Source organism: Phoenix dactylifera, unplaced genomic scaffold (assembly GCF_009389715.1).
Source record: "Phoenix dactylifera cultivar Barhee BC4 unplaced genomic scaffold, palm_55x_up_171113_PBpolish2nd_filt_p 000046F, whole genome shotgun sequence".
Lineage (NCBI taxonomy): Eukaryota > Viridiplantae > Streptophyta > Magnoliopsida > Arecales > Arecaceae > Phoenix > Phoenix dactylifera.
The window spans coordinates 2217025-2234758 of NW_024067669.1; the positions used below are offsets into that span (position 1 = coordinate 2217025).

Consider the following 17734-nt stretch of genomic DNA (forward strand, 5'->3'; position numbering starts at 1 on the left):
TCATTTACTTCTTGATATTTTTATTATTGTTAAGTTGGTTAAGAGTCTCGATCGACATGCAGCTGATGAGGAAATTATATTTTCTTTTTTTTTTTCCTTCTATACTACTTCAACTGCAGATCTTATTGGTTTTAAAAAACCAAGGTTATGTTCTCGAATCTTGAAGTTATGACAATGGACGTAAGATAGCTCCTGTTCAACGGCGTTGTGCATTCTTAAGTTTTCCATTTGATATATCAGTATTATTATTATTATTATTATTATTATTATTATTATTATTATTATTATTATTTTGGAGATTAGTTAGGGAAGGTTTTGGTCACGGGTTGGCGGCTTTTCAGTCTCATCTGGTGGGATGTCTCAACCTCCTCGATCATGTCCGCTGAGAATGGCGGCAGAAATAAACCGAGCGCTTAGCGCGGGTTGACGAGCGTAATATATTGACCGTCGACAGGCTTGTCATGCCATCTTCCATCTGGAACACCGACACCGATCGTTACTCCATGGTTGTCGAAAAGCTTGTCAGCTTGTACTCAGTGTTCAACTAGAATAATACATGAATAGTCCGATTGTTTTACCCCACAAAAAAAAATCCAACTGAAGTATGCTTCAGCATTTTGTGATTTTTTTTATACATTTAAAAGATCTTGTAATCAAAAATATACACGTGCACATGCTTGCCTGCACATACATCTCATGTCCACACACGTTCGAGTTTGCATGACTGACTTCTATTGGTACCTTGGCTTCAATTCCTTGTAAGAGAGATGCATAGTTTTACACCCGTGCACCAGGATCCCTCTTAATGGAACTTGCACAGTTGCACTCCATACCTATGGACTTTTTCTCTCTCTCTTTTTTCTTTTTTTTTTTTAAGAGAGAATGAGCAGGGGTTCTGACTCAATCCCATCCAACCCACACCAACCTGGTCCCCGAGCTTAGAGCTCGTGATACAGGATATTAAAAACAGGGATCGAATTGAGGGTTGATAAACCCCTCTCTTGCTTTAAAGAACCATACCATCCGAACTAAAATTTAGTAGTTTACACGCACGCACACACACGCACAGAGATATACAGATAGATACACATAAATATGTGTGTGCGTGAAAATCATTGTTTCAAGAGTTGGATTTGGTTCATGCCTCGTGCAGGCAGCCTAAAAAACTCTGTAGTTTCATTTTTTAATTATAACTTACCCAGGCACATGCAAATTGCATCTGTAATGCTTATATTAAGAGAACATTTTTTTTCTTCAGTTCAGCCAACAGGCTAATGCACCACTGACAAATTTCCAAAACACCATATCCCAGATTCCTCTTTACAGTTTGCAATAGATTTAAAGACCACCCACTTAATGTCCCACACAATCACGTGTCTTTTTATCCTTGCATCACCATATGCTACATTATTTCCCTCTGAAAGGGCATGAGAAACCCTTGTTTGCTTGGATTACTGCCGTCAGAATCCCAATTGTAAACATCTTCATTAGTAGCTCTAACCTTCCCGGCTAGTTAAACTTACCTGCAACAAAACCCACAAGTAGAGCACCAGATTCAGACCATTTTCCCTCGAAGCTCTTACCATTGCTCATGATGGCCCATCTGATAAGAGATCAGGACCGGCCGTCAAACATTTCAATGATTTCCTTCCTTCTAAGTTCTAATTGTATCACATACTACCAAACTTTTAGTTTAGATGGCACAACCTCTCGCCTTGTGCAGGACATTGCTCTTTTTACTCTATACACCCTTGCACCCTGAGTCAAGGTTTGGCCGATCTGATGGCCTGAACTTTGATCTGAGTAGAAGGTACGGTTGCAGCTGCTCCTTATTCTCAAAAAAACAAAATAAGATCACATACATCGCGACCACCGCCCACTAAACACTGCTCCCTGTGCAAGTATCCCCAAATCTCCATGCATGGCTTTATTTTAAATTAGTCATAAGTATCATGATCATTTACCAAGATCTAGTGCGTACAGCATTACCAAGTACTGATCCACTGCACTACAGCACAGGCTGATATGTTTAGTGCCAGACAGTTGTATCTGCATGCTGAGGCATTATATAACTTTCAGCCGTGGCTGCTCTAAACAGATATCCCCGCCTCCTTCCTAAGAAGTAAAATGGCGATACAGAAACAAAAAGACATTTCTGAAGCCCCATACCCAGAATCCAGTATCCTGGCTACCAAATGTTATCATTTACCAATCAATCTTACATGATATAAAAAAAAAAAGAAACAAAGTAACAGGAACATGCAACATTGTTCAGTAAAGCTTATAAAACAAGCAAGATTTATACAATCATGCAACATTTCTTGCAGAAAATAAAAAGAAAGGTTAAAACATGCATCAGGAATGATTCAGCTATATATATATACAATGACCTCTTGCTTCTACAGCATTATAAATTAAGGGAAAGCCACACAAAGAACCCTCTGATGTACAATGCTAGTCTCGTTGCTGCTGGCCTAGCATAACAAAAACATGGGATCCAGAACCTAAATCATCCATACCAAAAACACAGCATGAGGGTGTGCACACTGGACGAACCCGTGCCCGCCTCCATTTGAATAAAATAATGCATGATGATGACAGCAATATAAGAGCACGGGCAATCCAACTATCAGACTACTCATACAAACAAGAGGCCCAACAAATGAGATTTTTTGATACCAGAATGATATAAAAACAGGACGATCATATATCTGGTCTACTTCCTTTACTGCCTGACGATCAAAGATACCTTCCAGGTGGTGCAGTAGGCATGGGGAAGTTATGGTTGTACCGGGCACCAGCAAACTGCGGGACCTCCACGTATGGGCTCTAGAAAATAGAGAATTTGTTTCTATCATCTACTCATTAATTTTTTTTAGGGGGCATGATAAGATTTAAAATGCAAAGAACCCAGGCTCCCACTCAATTATGACCCAAAAGCTGTAGTTATAGGAAGAAAACAGGGGCCGACTAAATTATAAAGTTTTCAATCAAATATTGAGCATCTTGAGTGGGAGCAGTTCTTTTGCATATGTTGAAATGATCATGAACTTACAAGTGGAGTTGCATAAGATGGCTGGTCAATGGGAGATCTTGGTGATGTGTCTGGAGAACTACCATCATTGGGTCGATCATTTTCACTCAACTGGTTCGGTACTCCACTTTTAAGCGATGTTTCACTCTCACTCGCGTTGGCAGGCTTGACCCTCTATACAACAGAATGTAGACATAATTAATATAATAGAGAATTAGTAACCAAGTAATTCATATCATGAAAGATACCTGAAATATTTTTCCAAGAGTTTTCAACCCTTTGGCTCGAGCTCGGAGTTCCTCTCTCTTGACACTGTTGTCTTGGAGCACCTGAAATAAGTTTTATCACCACAAATTCAACCCAAAAGGTTAAGGTGAAAAAAATAGGAACTTAAAAGGAGAAGGAAGACAGACCATCTGACAGACTCGGGATAGGGTAGCTTCAATATCAGCAACATTTAACTTCCATAAGGAATCTACCAATAACTTTTTGTGATTCTTCATATACTCCTCAAGTTCTTCCTCTGTATAATTGCCCTCAGCATTGAGTTGTTTCTTCAGGTCCTCTTGTAGCTGCATTAGAGCAATGGCACCTGCAAGTCCAACAACAACCAATCACCATTTTCAAACTGTTAAACATTATACGCTCAATCAAGAAAGCATAGATGCATCCTCTAAACACATGATGCACAAATTCCAAGACTCTAACAACACAAGCATATCATGTGCCCCCCAGCTGATAAGCCAATTTAGTGGTTCACCTGTTGCAGCTGTTACTTGGGACTTGATGAAGTGGCCTTTGTTTCTGAACCATTCAGCAATAAATGGCAGGCCCAGATATATAGCTTTTTTCCCAAGCTCTTTTGCTGCCTGTCTTGCATATATGTAGCCAATGGTATTTAACATATCCACTCCATAAGCTGTAGGAATCATTAAATGGAATTAATCAGAAAGGCATCTCCAGAAGGAAATTATTGTGGAACCAACATTTCAAATGCAAATTCAGAGAAGGTATACCCACACCAAAGGGGAAAAAATTCAAGCATGCACCACTAAGATGTCCGCATTTGAAGCATCAAAACATATAGAGATATGGTCAAGTAATAGAGGTCTGGCACACAGAGTCCTTGTCATGAGAAGCTTCTAGGTAAACTTGAATGGGATACAACATGGTGTCATAAGACCATGAGAAGCTGATGAGCAATTTACTCCTTTAGCTTCTAGGTAAACTACATTTAGTTGACCAGGTGATGTACCACGGATAGGTACTGTAATTCTTGCATCTCTCATTAAGTTATAATTTAGATCCACCTCTGAAGAAATCTGAGTCTACATTCTCTCACCGACTTTGAGGTCCTACATGGGGAGGGCCTCACGGGGTGAAGCATTGGATGTTGTTACAAGTCAGTGTATTAGGTATTTTTCCAGTTTTATTTGCTCATATTAATGGTTGCATTCACCTAATCAATTTAAATTTTAAGAAATTTCTCAGAACAACTAATAAATAGGATCCAGGCATGTGTTTGTGCTCATGGCTTATGTTCTCGAAAGAAGGATGAATGCATTTACAAGTTTATGCTCGAGAAAAGGTAAAGATTTTATAATATCAAAATCACTAATTTTTGTAATTTCCAGATCTTCTCAGAATACATTGTCAAATGACATAAAGATTATTTTATGCTCATGTCTTCAGTTTGATTTCAAAAGGAAAATAACTAAAAGATTTTAAGAGTTCATTGAAAAAAGGGGAAAAATTGCTAATGGTAAAAATTACATCCTTCCAATGATATTTTGATGGATGAGTTGAATTTCAGATTTACATGACCCCACAAATAGCATTCAAATTGCCAGGCAAACAAGCCATCCATATCATTCAAGAACAAACCAATTATTATGTCGCAAATGTATGTATGAATGTATGCATGTATGCAAGGTCAGCTATGCCGGAACCAGGGCCCGAACTGGTTGCCCGGGGGCACGGGTCGGTACGTCCCCGTACCGTTTCGTGCCAGGCCCATATCGACACAATAAAGAAGGCGGAGGAGAGGGAGAACGGAAGAGAAAAAGAGAGAGAAATGAGAGAGAGAGAGAGAGGAGAGAGGGAGGGAGGGTGGTGGAGGCCAGCAAAGGGCCGATGGAGGCCGGCGATCCGTGCCGAGGAGACAAAGGAGGGGCTCCGCCTCGGGTCTCTTGTTTCGTTCAAAACGATCCTGGAGGAGGGCCTTTTTAAATTTGGCGATCTTAAATGAAGTTGGCAAGCGATTTAACGACTTCACTTAAAATTCGCGAAATAAAAAAAAAGTTCTCCTCCGGGACGGGGCGGAGCTCCTCCTCCGCCTACTCCCTGCGGTTCCCTGGTCTCCGCCAGCGGGCCACTACCTCCCTCTCCCTTCCTCGCTCTCTTTTTCTCTCTTTTCAGAAGAAAAGTACCTACTGATGGATAAGATGGGCGTGGTAAAATCTAATGGCTCAAAATGCCTCAAGGTAGAAATGACATTGGTGTATCACATAGTAGCTTAAATGATGCAAGGCTTCTCGCCTACTATAACTAGGATACTTGGAAAATGAACCTCAAAGTGCCATAAAAATCTAAGATGTTTCAGAATAGAGCACAAGGATTCTACTCCCACATTCTTGGTGGTTACTTATTGGTTCCAAAAATAAATGACAAATTGAAAGATGATATGAGAAAAAAAAGAAACAAAAAAACAAAAAACCAACAATCTATAAATTATTACCTGCACTGGAAAGTCTTGCCACCTCAGCCTCAGAATGACTAATAAACTCATCTTTGTGTCCTTGAACATAGAGGTTAAGTCGGTCTTTTAGTATCTGTGCAAGTTTCTCCTCTCTTTCGTTTTGAACAACCTATAGTTGGGGAAGTAAAATATCATGGGAAAATTAAATAAGATAAATATAATACTCAATGGCAGAATATTATTTTGATCATCAAACAATTAATTAAAAGAGAAGAATTAGATAAACTTTAGGATAGCAGATACAAAACGTCAATACATAGAAAAAGAAGCTAAACATAAAAAAAATGGACAAAAAATTGTTAGACAACATGTTATCACCCTGATTAGTAAACTTGCACATAAGATTGCAAAAATGAACCCAAAGCTAGCAATCAAGTTTCGAATCACAGCTAGCCAGATGTAGAACTGAAATCTTGGGTGTATAACTTTATATATGTAACTTGATATTCATTAAGAGTTGCATCTAAAACCACAAGTTGTTTCATGTACAAAACTGAACAAAGCCATACATATGAAGCCTTGTCCCCACAATTGATTCTGTCTTTGTGAGTCCTTATTCACCAATAATCCCCTTAAGGTCTGCCTCCGGCATTATAAAAGGTTCTCCAAAATCTTTGCCTTGTATTAACATGTGATCTTTTAATGCGACTTAGATTTTGCACAAATCAATATGTCCTTATGAGAACTTCTTTACCCACTTTGTTGCATTCTTACTTCTCAATTCTTGTGGTTGGTCATATCTGTCTTATTCCAAAAACCTTCATACTAGCCAACAAAATTGACGACCCAAACCTATACTGTGGTAATTATCCCAGAAAAAAATCCAGGTGACTCTTTGTAACATAAGATTCAATATCTAGTAGAAGGATTCCACCTCCATCTATTTGCCATGTTTCTGGAAGCCAACATCAATGAAGTAGAGAAATAAAGTTAAAAAACATTACCAGTTGAAGGATTACGCAACAAGAGACAACCAGTTGAAAACAATACCTTCATCATCTCTTGCAATTTTTTGGCATCAATCTGTTCCCCTTCAGTGAAAATATCAAGCGAAGCCATTGATGCCAGAGCAAGTTGACCAATGTAGTCCTCAAAAAGCTCACTCCCAAATAGCATAGCAAAGATTGCAGCAGGATCAATAATTGTTTCTCTGCAAACATCGGCAGAACCCGAATATTAGCCCATTGTTTGCCCAATTATTATTTAAGTGTGATGAAAAGATGAAAGATTAAAAATAGTGAAGGAATATTCTTTTAGAATTGCAAATAAACTGAAAAAGAGCATTTCTCCCTAAATATTCAGTTTATTCCCTTTTTCTTAAATGGTGCATGCTTGAAACAGTGAACATACGTTGAAATGCCTGATTTTCCATAATTGTCATAAGCCTGGCGCTGTGCTGGGTCACTGAGCACCTGGTAAGCCTCCCCTAATACCTGAATTACAATAGCACTTTGGGTAAGTAGTGAATACTTTGATGATAAATAGTCAGTTAAAACTAAAAGCTCCCAAATTAATCCAATATAGTACAGCAGTAACAAGCAAGTCTATCACTAAAATTTAAAAGTATATTGCAATAGCCATTCAATCCAACTTTGAATCAGAAGATACTTTAATCACTAAAAGCTTCTAACAAACAAGTTCTATGATGCTTATTCATTAAATCTTCTTTTATCTGCTTTATGTTTCCTTTTAAGGAAAAAAATGGCTTATGTTTTTTCCCCTTCTTTTAGAAGTTAAGTAAAGGTTGAATTTTCTAATTTTTTAAAAGTCTTCCTATGTATTATAATTGTAGTGTACAATGAGACAATATCGCCTGCTGAAGAATTTAAAACATTATCCTAATTATTAGAAAACACCTTCGGGTGAGATGAAAAGAATTTTAAACATATCACAATGGTTGTAGTTAAGAAGCAAGATCACTGCAATCATCAGTCAAAGAAACATTGAGTAAGCCACACAGCTACTCCATTATATTGCTAAAGCATGATATACAATGATCATCACGAAAGCCTTTACAAAAAGGTTTGCTGGATGTTTGCTTCCCTATTCATAAGTCAAAAGGGATGGAATGATGAGATTGCAAGACATGAGGCAAAGAAGAAAAAGGGGGGAGTTGTGAATCAATCAATACCAAGACTTTAAGATATTATAATCTTTCTAATATGTGAATGTATAATCTAAAATTTTCAAGATTGTGCAATGCAGTGGCATCCTTCAATTTGCCTGTTTCTCCCTCTCCTCTCCACAGATTTCTCACTGTTTCCCATTAATGTGAGAGATACTAAATGGATAAAAGTCGTCAAACTGATATGGTAAAGAAAATTCAGAGAATAAAGCAAACAGGAAAAAAAGAAGAATCAAAATTTTCTCTATGAGACATATAAGTTTTCTTCTCCAAAAGGTAGAGATTTTCAAAGAAAATAACAAATAGCAAAGTGGTCAAAGATTAAATCATATTTCAACCACAATCTACAATTTTTTTAGTTTAACAAACCAAGAAAATTCCCCATATTCTTTTATGTTACTTTCTGTTCATCCACTGATTTACTTTTCTTTGATTATCTTGGCAACCAAAGAGAGAAGGAATTCCTTGAAAAGCATGCATGGCTAACAAGAGGGGAGTCAATGAAGAACTTTTCCCGCCATCTTGACTAACTAACAATATCTTAGTGAACTGGTAAATGTATACAGATTAACATCAGTAAAATAGCCCGAATTTTCCAGAGGGTTATGCCAAATTTCATATAAATATTAAGATAAGGAAAACACAGGACTTGCCTGAAAATTTTGTGCCGCTTGGGGATCATTTGGGTTTTTATCTGGATGGACCTGCCTTGCCTACAAGGAGCAAAGAGAAAGCACATGGTGCAATGTTAGCAATGTCTAGATCGAATAATATATCAGCTGCAAGAACACAGCATTCTAAATCCATAAAACAGGAAAAGGTATATGTAGTCACAAGAAACTGTATGACAAGCTTGTCACAGGCCTCCGCCGATGCACCTGGTGCTTTCCAAGCCTTGATGTGCGGTAGTCGACCAAGAGCCTAGGTTAGTGCCTAGGCAGGCGCCTGCTCACTTAGGGGCCACATGTGTCTCAGGAAGCTGCCCGTTGATTTATTAAGGAGTTAAATTTTTCAACTAATTTTCCCTTTAAGTATAAAGTGATTTACTTCAAGAGAGAATGAAGTTGAGCCCATTTCATAACGTGTTCCCTTAGATACTAATTGATGCTTGAACAGTGTTATGTTTCTAAGAAGCTTCAACAGAAAAATTATTAAGTAAATCTAAAGTAAGTAAATCAAAGATTTCACTATTGCACAACTTAAGCAGTTGACAACCTCACTGTTTATCAATATAATGTTCTTTTCTGTGCTTTTAATGAACCATATGATTCTATATATGAAAACATAAATTTTATTTTTTAGGAATTCTTTGCTCAGGTCCTCTGTAGACCTAGGCCTTCAAAAAGGTCAATGTCTAGGAGCGCCTAGGCGATTTGACAAACTGGCAAACGAGAGAAATGCAGACAATGCATGATCCACATTTGCAAATGCAGATAAAAATAAACCAGCGAGAAAGAATACATCATACAACCACCTTTTGACTTCCATTTAAAGAAACTTTGTTTTATAGTCATTACAGATTACTAATTTGAAGGTCAGTCTAAAAACTACATAAACAGAACCTTTTTTAGGTACAAATGTAAATGTTCCATAATTTTGTGCTGATTGACATAACATACAATGACATCATATCATTAACGATGTTGTTTTAAATACGATAATTAGATATTACTATTCTACAGCAAGTTGCCAACCATCTAATAAAACTAAGATTAAAAAAATTCCTTTGGGGTGAGAAGATGGTGTCAAAGACGCCTTCTAAGTGCACAGCTTTTGAGATCTAGTGGTTGGGGCTTGCTGAAGGGCTTTGTCCATTGGGATTATTTTCGTATGAAGGATCCTTGACTAAGATGGAAGCTTTCAATGGCTGCATTGATTTTAATTTGGGTGAAGAATTGGATTCTAATTCTAGAAAGATGTTTGGTGTGACTCAATTTTCTTCAATTAGCTTTTCACACATATAATAACCTTAAATTAACTTTCTTTTGCATGAAAGGATATGAAAGATTTAATGCCCTTGCACAAAAATCTCACAAAACATAAACTGAAGAATACACCCTTTAACTAGTAGGAGGGTTGGTAAATGCATTCTATTTTACTACTTTCTCGTATGTTTGCAACATAGATTCTTTTGGAGGGCTTCTAAAAAGACTTTGGCCTGGAAGGAATAGCCCCTTTGCCTGTCCTCTTAAGGGCCACAATTGTATATCATCTAAGGATGTTTCCACCTTGCCAAATGCACCTTCATTTAAATTGGACTTGGCACATGCCTTGCACAAGAAAGGACTTAAATCTTCTGCACAAAGGGTTAGGCATATCTGCTTTATTTCCTCAAATTTATTAATTTTAAAAAATATGTCCTGGTATTCACTTGCTCATTTAAGAACTGCAAATCCAAGAGAATTCTTATATTCACAAAATATAAGATAAAAACCTGCATGCAGAAGACCTTGAAATCCAGCATGGCGCTACATTCCAGGACTCTTGCATTACATAGCTACAAAGAATATGCTTGGCTTCAAAAGGAAGAAAAAGAACGTAAACTCTAAACAGCGAGAGTGGAAAAGGCCATCCATCTTAAGTTACAAGTGTCTTTCTCATCTTAAAACCAAATAAAAGGGTTATTTATATGAATAGCATGCTCTTACACAAAAATTATGTTATATTGAATATTAGGTAGATCAAACTTATCAGTACAAGATTTAGCATCTAGGATGTTAAAAATGAGAAAAAAAAAGGGGTGCTCTACAACAGGAGGAAAGGTGATTTGGTGAAGCCAGCAGCAGGTTCTTTTAGCTACATTGAACGATGTTTTTGGTCATGGAAAAATTGATGGATACACACGCATGGGGTCAAATTTAATGCATATATGAGTTATAATATCATTTTTGGGACATATCTTAATTTTATTTTCAGTTGATATTCGTGGATCCAGCCTCTGGAAAGTATTTTGTTGAAATCATACTCTAATTTCATAAGTTATAAGAAAATTTGGAAGCTTACAAATTTGGGTTTAAAGAAATATAGGAAAAGATCAATTTTTCCGATCAATTCTCGATGTTAGTAATTGAATTTATGCCAAACTAGCAAAATCTTATATAAATTGTTATATTTCACGAGATTCCAAATTAGGAAGATATTTACTTAAACATTTAAAGAGTATATCTTCCTCATTAGCTTTTCATGAATAATATTTCAAAAAATGTGAGTTGTTTACAAATTTCAGTATCTACATAACTATATCTTGTTAGATTTCATAAAATTCCTGAAATTTGGAGAGAAAATACCAAAAAAAGTTGAAAAATATATTAATCATCTCTCATTGTAACTAGGAAATTAAAGATTCTTGAAATTTCTTGTGTGTACATAAAGCATATATGTAAAATTATCCCGAAAATATATGTAAATGGTAAGAATAATACATGCTACTTTATTATCAGGGAATATATATGTACTTGGTGAGAAGATTATATATTACTTCAAAAGGAATACATACATTAAGTGAATAGGATTCTCGACAAATAATATATTTCACTACCAACTGGCTTCCAATCTATTTTTATAAATTGAATTACCTTTCTATTTTTATAATTTTTTATTTTAAAATTTCTCTTACATTTTATTATTACGAATTTCATTTTCTGAAAAAGATTTTGGATTCAAATCAGTGACATTATACACCAAACAATAGAATATGCATTGAATTGCTGTTGTATACAATATCTTTTCACGATTAGCTTAGTGCACAAAGCCTCCAAAACTATACATGCAATTGCAAAAACAAATCAATCCAGGCTTGGACCAAAATCAATACTAAAACCAAGTTTCCTAAGTCTTATGTTATAAGATAATCAATCGTAAAATATATATGAGCATGTAACAGATGCTTTTAAAGGAGGAGCAAAATCCATGCTTAAGTTTTATTAATGATCTAAACTGTAGGATAAATTGCTTCATATATTACCGGAAGTACATCAAATTTGCATATGTACCAAAATTTGTAGAGAAAAGTCACAACAGGAATAGTAACGTGGTCTAGATACCAGATTGGAGTCTTTACCATGAAACGATCAGACCAACAACACAGACATCGGATTAACAGCCTCATCTATGCATTTCGGTCATATACTTGGAAGCAAGCACGCCTCGCATGCATAGACAATACATTATTGCTGTTTTTTTCATTACTTGAGCCAAATTTGAATTACTGTAATGTGACCTCTCCTGGTTTGCAATCATCAAGTCCATTAAATACTGAGCATTGTTCACAACAGGACAAAGTCCAACATTGGATTCGCATAACTAAAGTGAAGAAGGGAAACTAGGGTACAGTTTAAAAATCAATCACATGTGGAAAGTGAATTCTAAAGAAAAGCTCGCAAGTGAAGCTATAGCATACAGTTCTGACTTTCTGCACAAGGACCAGCAGCACTACAAAGTAACTTCACGCACAAGATTTATGAAAGTATAGAATACACCTACAAACATTAAGCAAGCAAAAGCCCAATGTAGCCACCATAGAAATAACTAGGAATATTTGCATAATTGAGTGGGATACAAATATAGGACATCCATTTAAAATATCACAGTGGGAATGGTGTGCGCTATGTGGTCATAGTCGAGGAAATCTCCAGGAAAACACTGGGGGCTCGTTTGGTTCGCGGAAAGCATTTTCCTTCCTAGGAATATGATTCCTAGGAAACAAATTCCTAGGAAGAGAATGCCTAGGAAAGTACTTTTGGCATGTTTGGTTGACCATGGGAAAGTGACAAATTTCCAAAGTGCTTATGTTTGGTTGGCCATCCATTTTCCTGAGAAAGTTATGTATAATTCCTATTATGCCCTTAATAAAAATTAGGTTTTTGATGCCTCTTTAATGCTTCTTTAATGCTGAAGGGCCTTTTTGGGAAAAAATAAAAATGGAGTGATTCCCGCTTCATTGGAAAGTAAATTTTCCATGTTTCTCATGGAAAAGACTTTTCTATGAAACGTGGGAATCATATTCCCATGGAAATACAACTTTCCCATCTCTCTCCTTTGAAAACCCCAACCAGAGGCATCTCATTACTTTCTCGTTGACCACACTTGCCCCCCTTCTTTTCCCGCGAACCAAACGAGCCCTGGATGACACTAGGTAGCAGCACTATCATTACAGCAATTAACATGTGATGTACGTTCTTTTATATTTACTGGTTGCGGATAAATTTTTATCTACGCCGGCTAATTCCTGAATAACCGGGACAGCGAGTGGAAAATCCAAGGGGAGTTTAACAGAGATCTGGCCGCTCGCAACCCTTTCAACACCCTCTTTTTCTAACCTCGACCGAGGGAAGACAAAATGGCCGCTCATCCATAGCAACGAAATCAACGAGCATCCTTGTTTCGCTCCAGTTTTCACTTTTAATCCAAACCTAAACCCCGATCCTACAGAGAGAAGAACTTCCACGATACGAGGTGAGAGAAATCAAACGCTCTCCAATACTACAAGCATCAATACTGCCTCAATTGAAGAGAGGAACTGGAAACTAAAGTTGCCTCGACTTAGCCCGTCGATAGGGATTAAGGAGGGCAAATCCTATCCAAGTAACCGGATATTGTATAACAACTAACAAGAGGAGGATTATGAGATAGCAGAAACAGTCTTCTAGACCTTTAGGGAAAGAGCAAAAAAAAAACACGGCGAAAAGCACCGGAATCGGAAGATTGAAAACCCTATTTCAATCTTAGGTTTCCTACGAAATTACCTGGATGTAGTAGGCCTTCTTGATCTCGGCCTCCGTGGCTGTAGGGCTGATTCCGAGCACGTCGTAGTACTCCGTCTCCTTTACCATCTCCCCGTACCCTTTACTTCTCACACGGATCCGATCGAGCCCAGATAGACAGACGAGAGATGCGCAAAAGGCAAGCAAGAACTGGAGAGAATGGAGATCGGATTCAATCTCCCAGGGTGAAGGACGGAGGTGACGAGAATTCCCTTGCTTTCCCCCTTTTTTTCTCCTCCTTCTCGGAAAGGCGAAGTAAAAAGCCCCTGATCTTGGTCTTGCTCTTCTTTTTTGAGGGGAGACGGGACTGCGCGAGGGGCCGACGAGGGGCAAACGGCGGGGGTTGAATTAATCAAAACGCGTCTGAATTTATTCAGGGCGGAGAGAAAGAAGGGGAGATTTATTTTTTTTTTTTCTTCCCTTTTTTGATTCGCCGGCTGACCTCAGAGGCTCTGACGCGCACCCCGCGTTGTTTGTGTGCGACGGGTGCCCTTCCTCCGACCCTCCCCCACTTTCGCTTTCTTTTTCTCCGTTCTCTGGTCTCTTGTTCTATTTCTTTCCGTCCGCGGTGTCGTTGGTATCGATTGCACTGGGGCTGCTTCCGTAGTTCACCTTTTTCTCTTTTCCCGCGGGTTCCTTCGCGTGGCAGCACGTGGGATGCACTCGGAGATCTATGGGGTTAGAATTCCGGCAACTGCAACGCAGATTTTCACTATTATTATTATTATTATTATTATTATTATTATTATTATTAAACTTAATAAAAAGATTAAATCAGTTTAAGTGATCATGATGCTATCAATGTATGAGCAAAGAATGGTAAAGAGTAGTAGATGCCATGTACAAATTAGTAGCCATATGTCTGTCTCCACTTAGCAACTAGAGATTTTGGATTAGATATTTAGAGATGGTGCATCTCAAAATCTAGATATAGGAAATTATAATATGGATACGTCCTCCTTTCTCTTAAAAAAAAAGTACAAACTTGTTTGTGAATTGGTTTAAAAGACTATATAATGGTAGGTTGGTTTAAATAAAGATTGCAAAATCATGCATGGGCTATATATTTTGAGACAATTAATCGGCCCATCATTTGAACCCCCGACCTCTTATTAAATCTCTCGTTAGTGGTTACTATCTCAGAAGAATTGCGGTGGCGGACTATCAACAACTAACCTAAGGAGACACCTATTAAGGAATTCCAATGATTGGTAGCATATTAAATATGCAGTTAGTGATGAATAAATCCGAAATTGATATAAAAATTTGATGAAAATAATTTTACAACTAGTAGCCCATTCGCATCCTTGACCACTGCTTTGGATATTTACTACAACAGGTTTCTTCTCTTCTTTTTTTTTTTTGGTAAAAAATGACATTTCGTATAGCTCTTACATAGGTACAGCTTGCTAAGTCAGAAGAAATAAAATGATATAAAGTAGAAGAAAGCTCATCGGCACAAGCCCAAAGAAACTCTCCGGCATGCCGAGCAACATAGAAGGCAACCCAGTCTACCTCTCTGTTTTTCTTTCGATATACAGGTTCCTTTATTTTGAGGTTCTCTGTGTTGTTCGCAAAATACTCTAGCACTGCTTGCAAGGAGTGCGAGTCATCCACCTGTTGTGATGCGAAGAATGTAGAGGGTGATGGATGATTGTAGTTGTAGCAATTGTTGGAGTTGGAATGGTATATGCTAGTTGAGTTGCTCCTAAATTGACGTAGATGCCCTGCTCTTTTGGACCATTCCGTCCTATTATTGATCTTTTGCTGCTGGATGATGATATGTTGTCCATTTATACCACCTTGGTTCTAGTGGCAGCCATCGATACCCCACAAATTAGGGCTACCAAAACCCATATTTTTTTACTCTTTTCTTCCTATATCGCAGTAGTGATTGAAGAAAATTGTGAATAAGAAATGGTTAGCTAAGCTCTGACGTTGTTGAGAAGTTGAAGTAGCGTAATTTTATGTGAGGGGTCCATTTCCTATGCGAGGAGGATTCTTAAAGCTGATAGGGTATACCTGAAGGGAGACTCCTCCATAGTGATCATCTGGATATGAGGAATGGATTACTATGAGGATGGCCACCCGTTAATTTGTGAGACCCACAGACTGATCAGAAAGATGGAGTCCTTTTAGGCAACGCATGTGTATCGAGAGGCAAACAGAGCTGTGGATTGGCTTGCCTCCTTCGTTGCTCAATATTTTGGAGATTTTTTATGCACTAGGATGGATATTATCCCTCCTAACTTGTATCATTTTCTTTCTCTTGACTTGGATGGTTGTCCTCACGTAAACGCTATATAATATGCCGTTTTCACCAAAAAAAAAAGGGGGCATAATTCTCAACAAAGGTTGAGCTCTTGAGATAAATGATTCTACCGGCGGGTTTGAATTATCAATTCCAACCGAGCAATGTATGAATGTGTCTATTAGGCTAGTGAGGATGGCTAAGTTTGTGATTTTTTCAAGGGTTTAGCCACTAGGAAGATTGGTTAACAATCTAGCAATCAGTGTCAACTTCCCTACCTATATCTTATTATCACCTTCCTTTATCAAAAATAATTGGTTATGCAGGGGAGAGCTATTTTAACACAATAATAGAAGCGTAACGTGGCTTCATGTATGATTCTAAGAATTTTTGATAAAATCTAGATTTTTTCTATGAATCCTTCTATAAAATATAATTTCCACATCTTTCTTTTAGATAATTATGCTCATGTCTACTTTCATTGTAGCTATATAGATGATTGATTTCTCATGTGCATCTCATGTTCTTAAGTTAGAATAACTTCAAGTCTAGTGCTTGTAGGGTTGGCATCGAGCGAGGCCTTCCTCACATCCAAAGCCCAACATAGAAACACTTTTAAACCTTCAGATTGGGCCTAAACTCAGAAGATTTGCCCAGAATCTGATTCACACACAAATTTGAGCATAGTCAGAAACTCAAATAGACCCGACTCAAATCAAGCTCAATAGGGAGTTATTTATATGGAAGCGGAGGTGAAGGATGGCAACACGGAGATCATCTAGACATCTGTAGGAGACATACCTCTTCCTTTGTACTCTTTTCTTTTTTCTAATTTGGCAGGATGTGCTCATGTTAGAACTATATGAATGGCCGTTTTTACTAAAGAAAAAAAAAAGGATGGCAATGCGGGTTGGGAGAGTGACATAAAGTGCTAACTGTAGAGGGGATCAACATTTTCAAGGGGATTTAAGGTCATGATATGATGAGGAGGGATAAGGTAAGGTGGAGAAGTTGAGATGGATTCCATTGATTTTGGTTGCTGGGGTGGTTTGGGTGTGGTAGGCGAATCGAGAGAAGGGTTGTGCAAACGACCGGAGATGCGATGAGTAGGAGTAGGCCGAGCTATCTTAGTGTCTGAATCGATCTTCGAACCGAGTCGAGTGGATAAACGAGGAACAAACCTCTTAGCACAAAGTACAGTTGCTCTAAAGCAACCGGCACCAGTCCTATTTGGCATTATTTTTATTTTCTATTTTTTATTTAAAAATATAAGAAGAAAAATGAATTAGACTAAGATATGTATAATAAAATTCTTGTTTTCTTGAAACTATTTATAAAATCCTTAAAGTTTTTGACCGTAAAAATTTATTAGTTTTGGAAAAGTGTGAAATAAAAATAAATAATAGTCATAATTCCATGCAAATGCTAATCTTCAATGTCAATCTTCCTATAATGTTTCACTAATTTTAGAAAAACAGAATATTAGGGCATCAAGCAAAAACTCAAAAAAAATTATTTTGGAAATAAAAAAATCACCAGAGTGGAGGTAGGCCAGCTGAGATCTACAATGAAGAAGGGTGGTCAGCTGGAGCTTAAAAAAATAGTGCAGATTGGTAGTAGCTACGGGCAGCGAGGAGGAGGAGGAGACCGGCAGAAAAAGGGATGAGGAGAAGGAGACCAACGGAGAGGCAGAGGCGGAGCTCGGCGGTGGCAGCGACGCTTTAGATTAAAGAGAAAAAAGGGCCGATGGATGGTGGGTTGGTCGATTGATTTGGAGAAATATATGAAATCCGACAACGCTTAC

The 17734-nt window shown here is 37.7% G+C and overlaps 1 protein-coding gene across 1 annotated transcript; it reads right to left on the reverse strand.

Annotated features, from left to right (window-relative positions):
* Window positions 1-2166: 2166 nt before the first annotated feature.
* LOC103712037 (chaperone protein dnaJ 10-like) lies at window positions 2167-14254 on the reverse strand. Its single transcript, XM_008798415.4, has 10 exons — window positions 13662-14254; window positions 8571-8630; window positions 7143-7225; window positions 6783-6942; window positions 5772-5901; window positions 3795-3953; window positions 3448-3626; window positions 3283-3363; window positions 3056-3208; window positions 2167-2829 (listed from the first exon to the last, which is right to left on the reverse strand). The coding sequence occupies exons 1-10, from the start codon at window positions 13746-13748 to the stop codon at window positions 2740-2742; spliced, it is 1182 nt and encodes a 393-aa protein (XP_008796637.1). The 5' UTR covers window positions 13749-14254; the 3' UTR covers window positions 2167-2739.
* Window positions 14255-17734: the final 3480 nt, after the last annotated feature.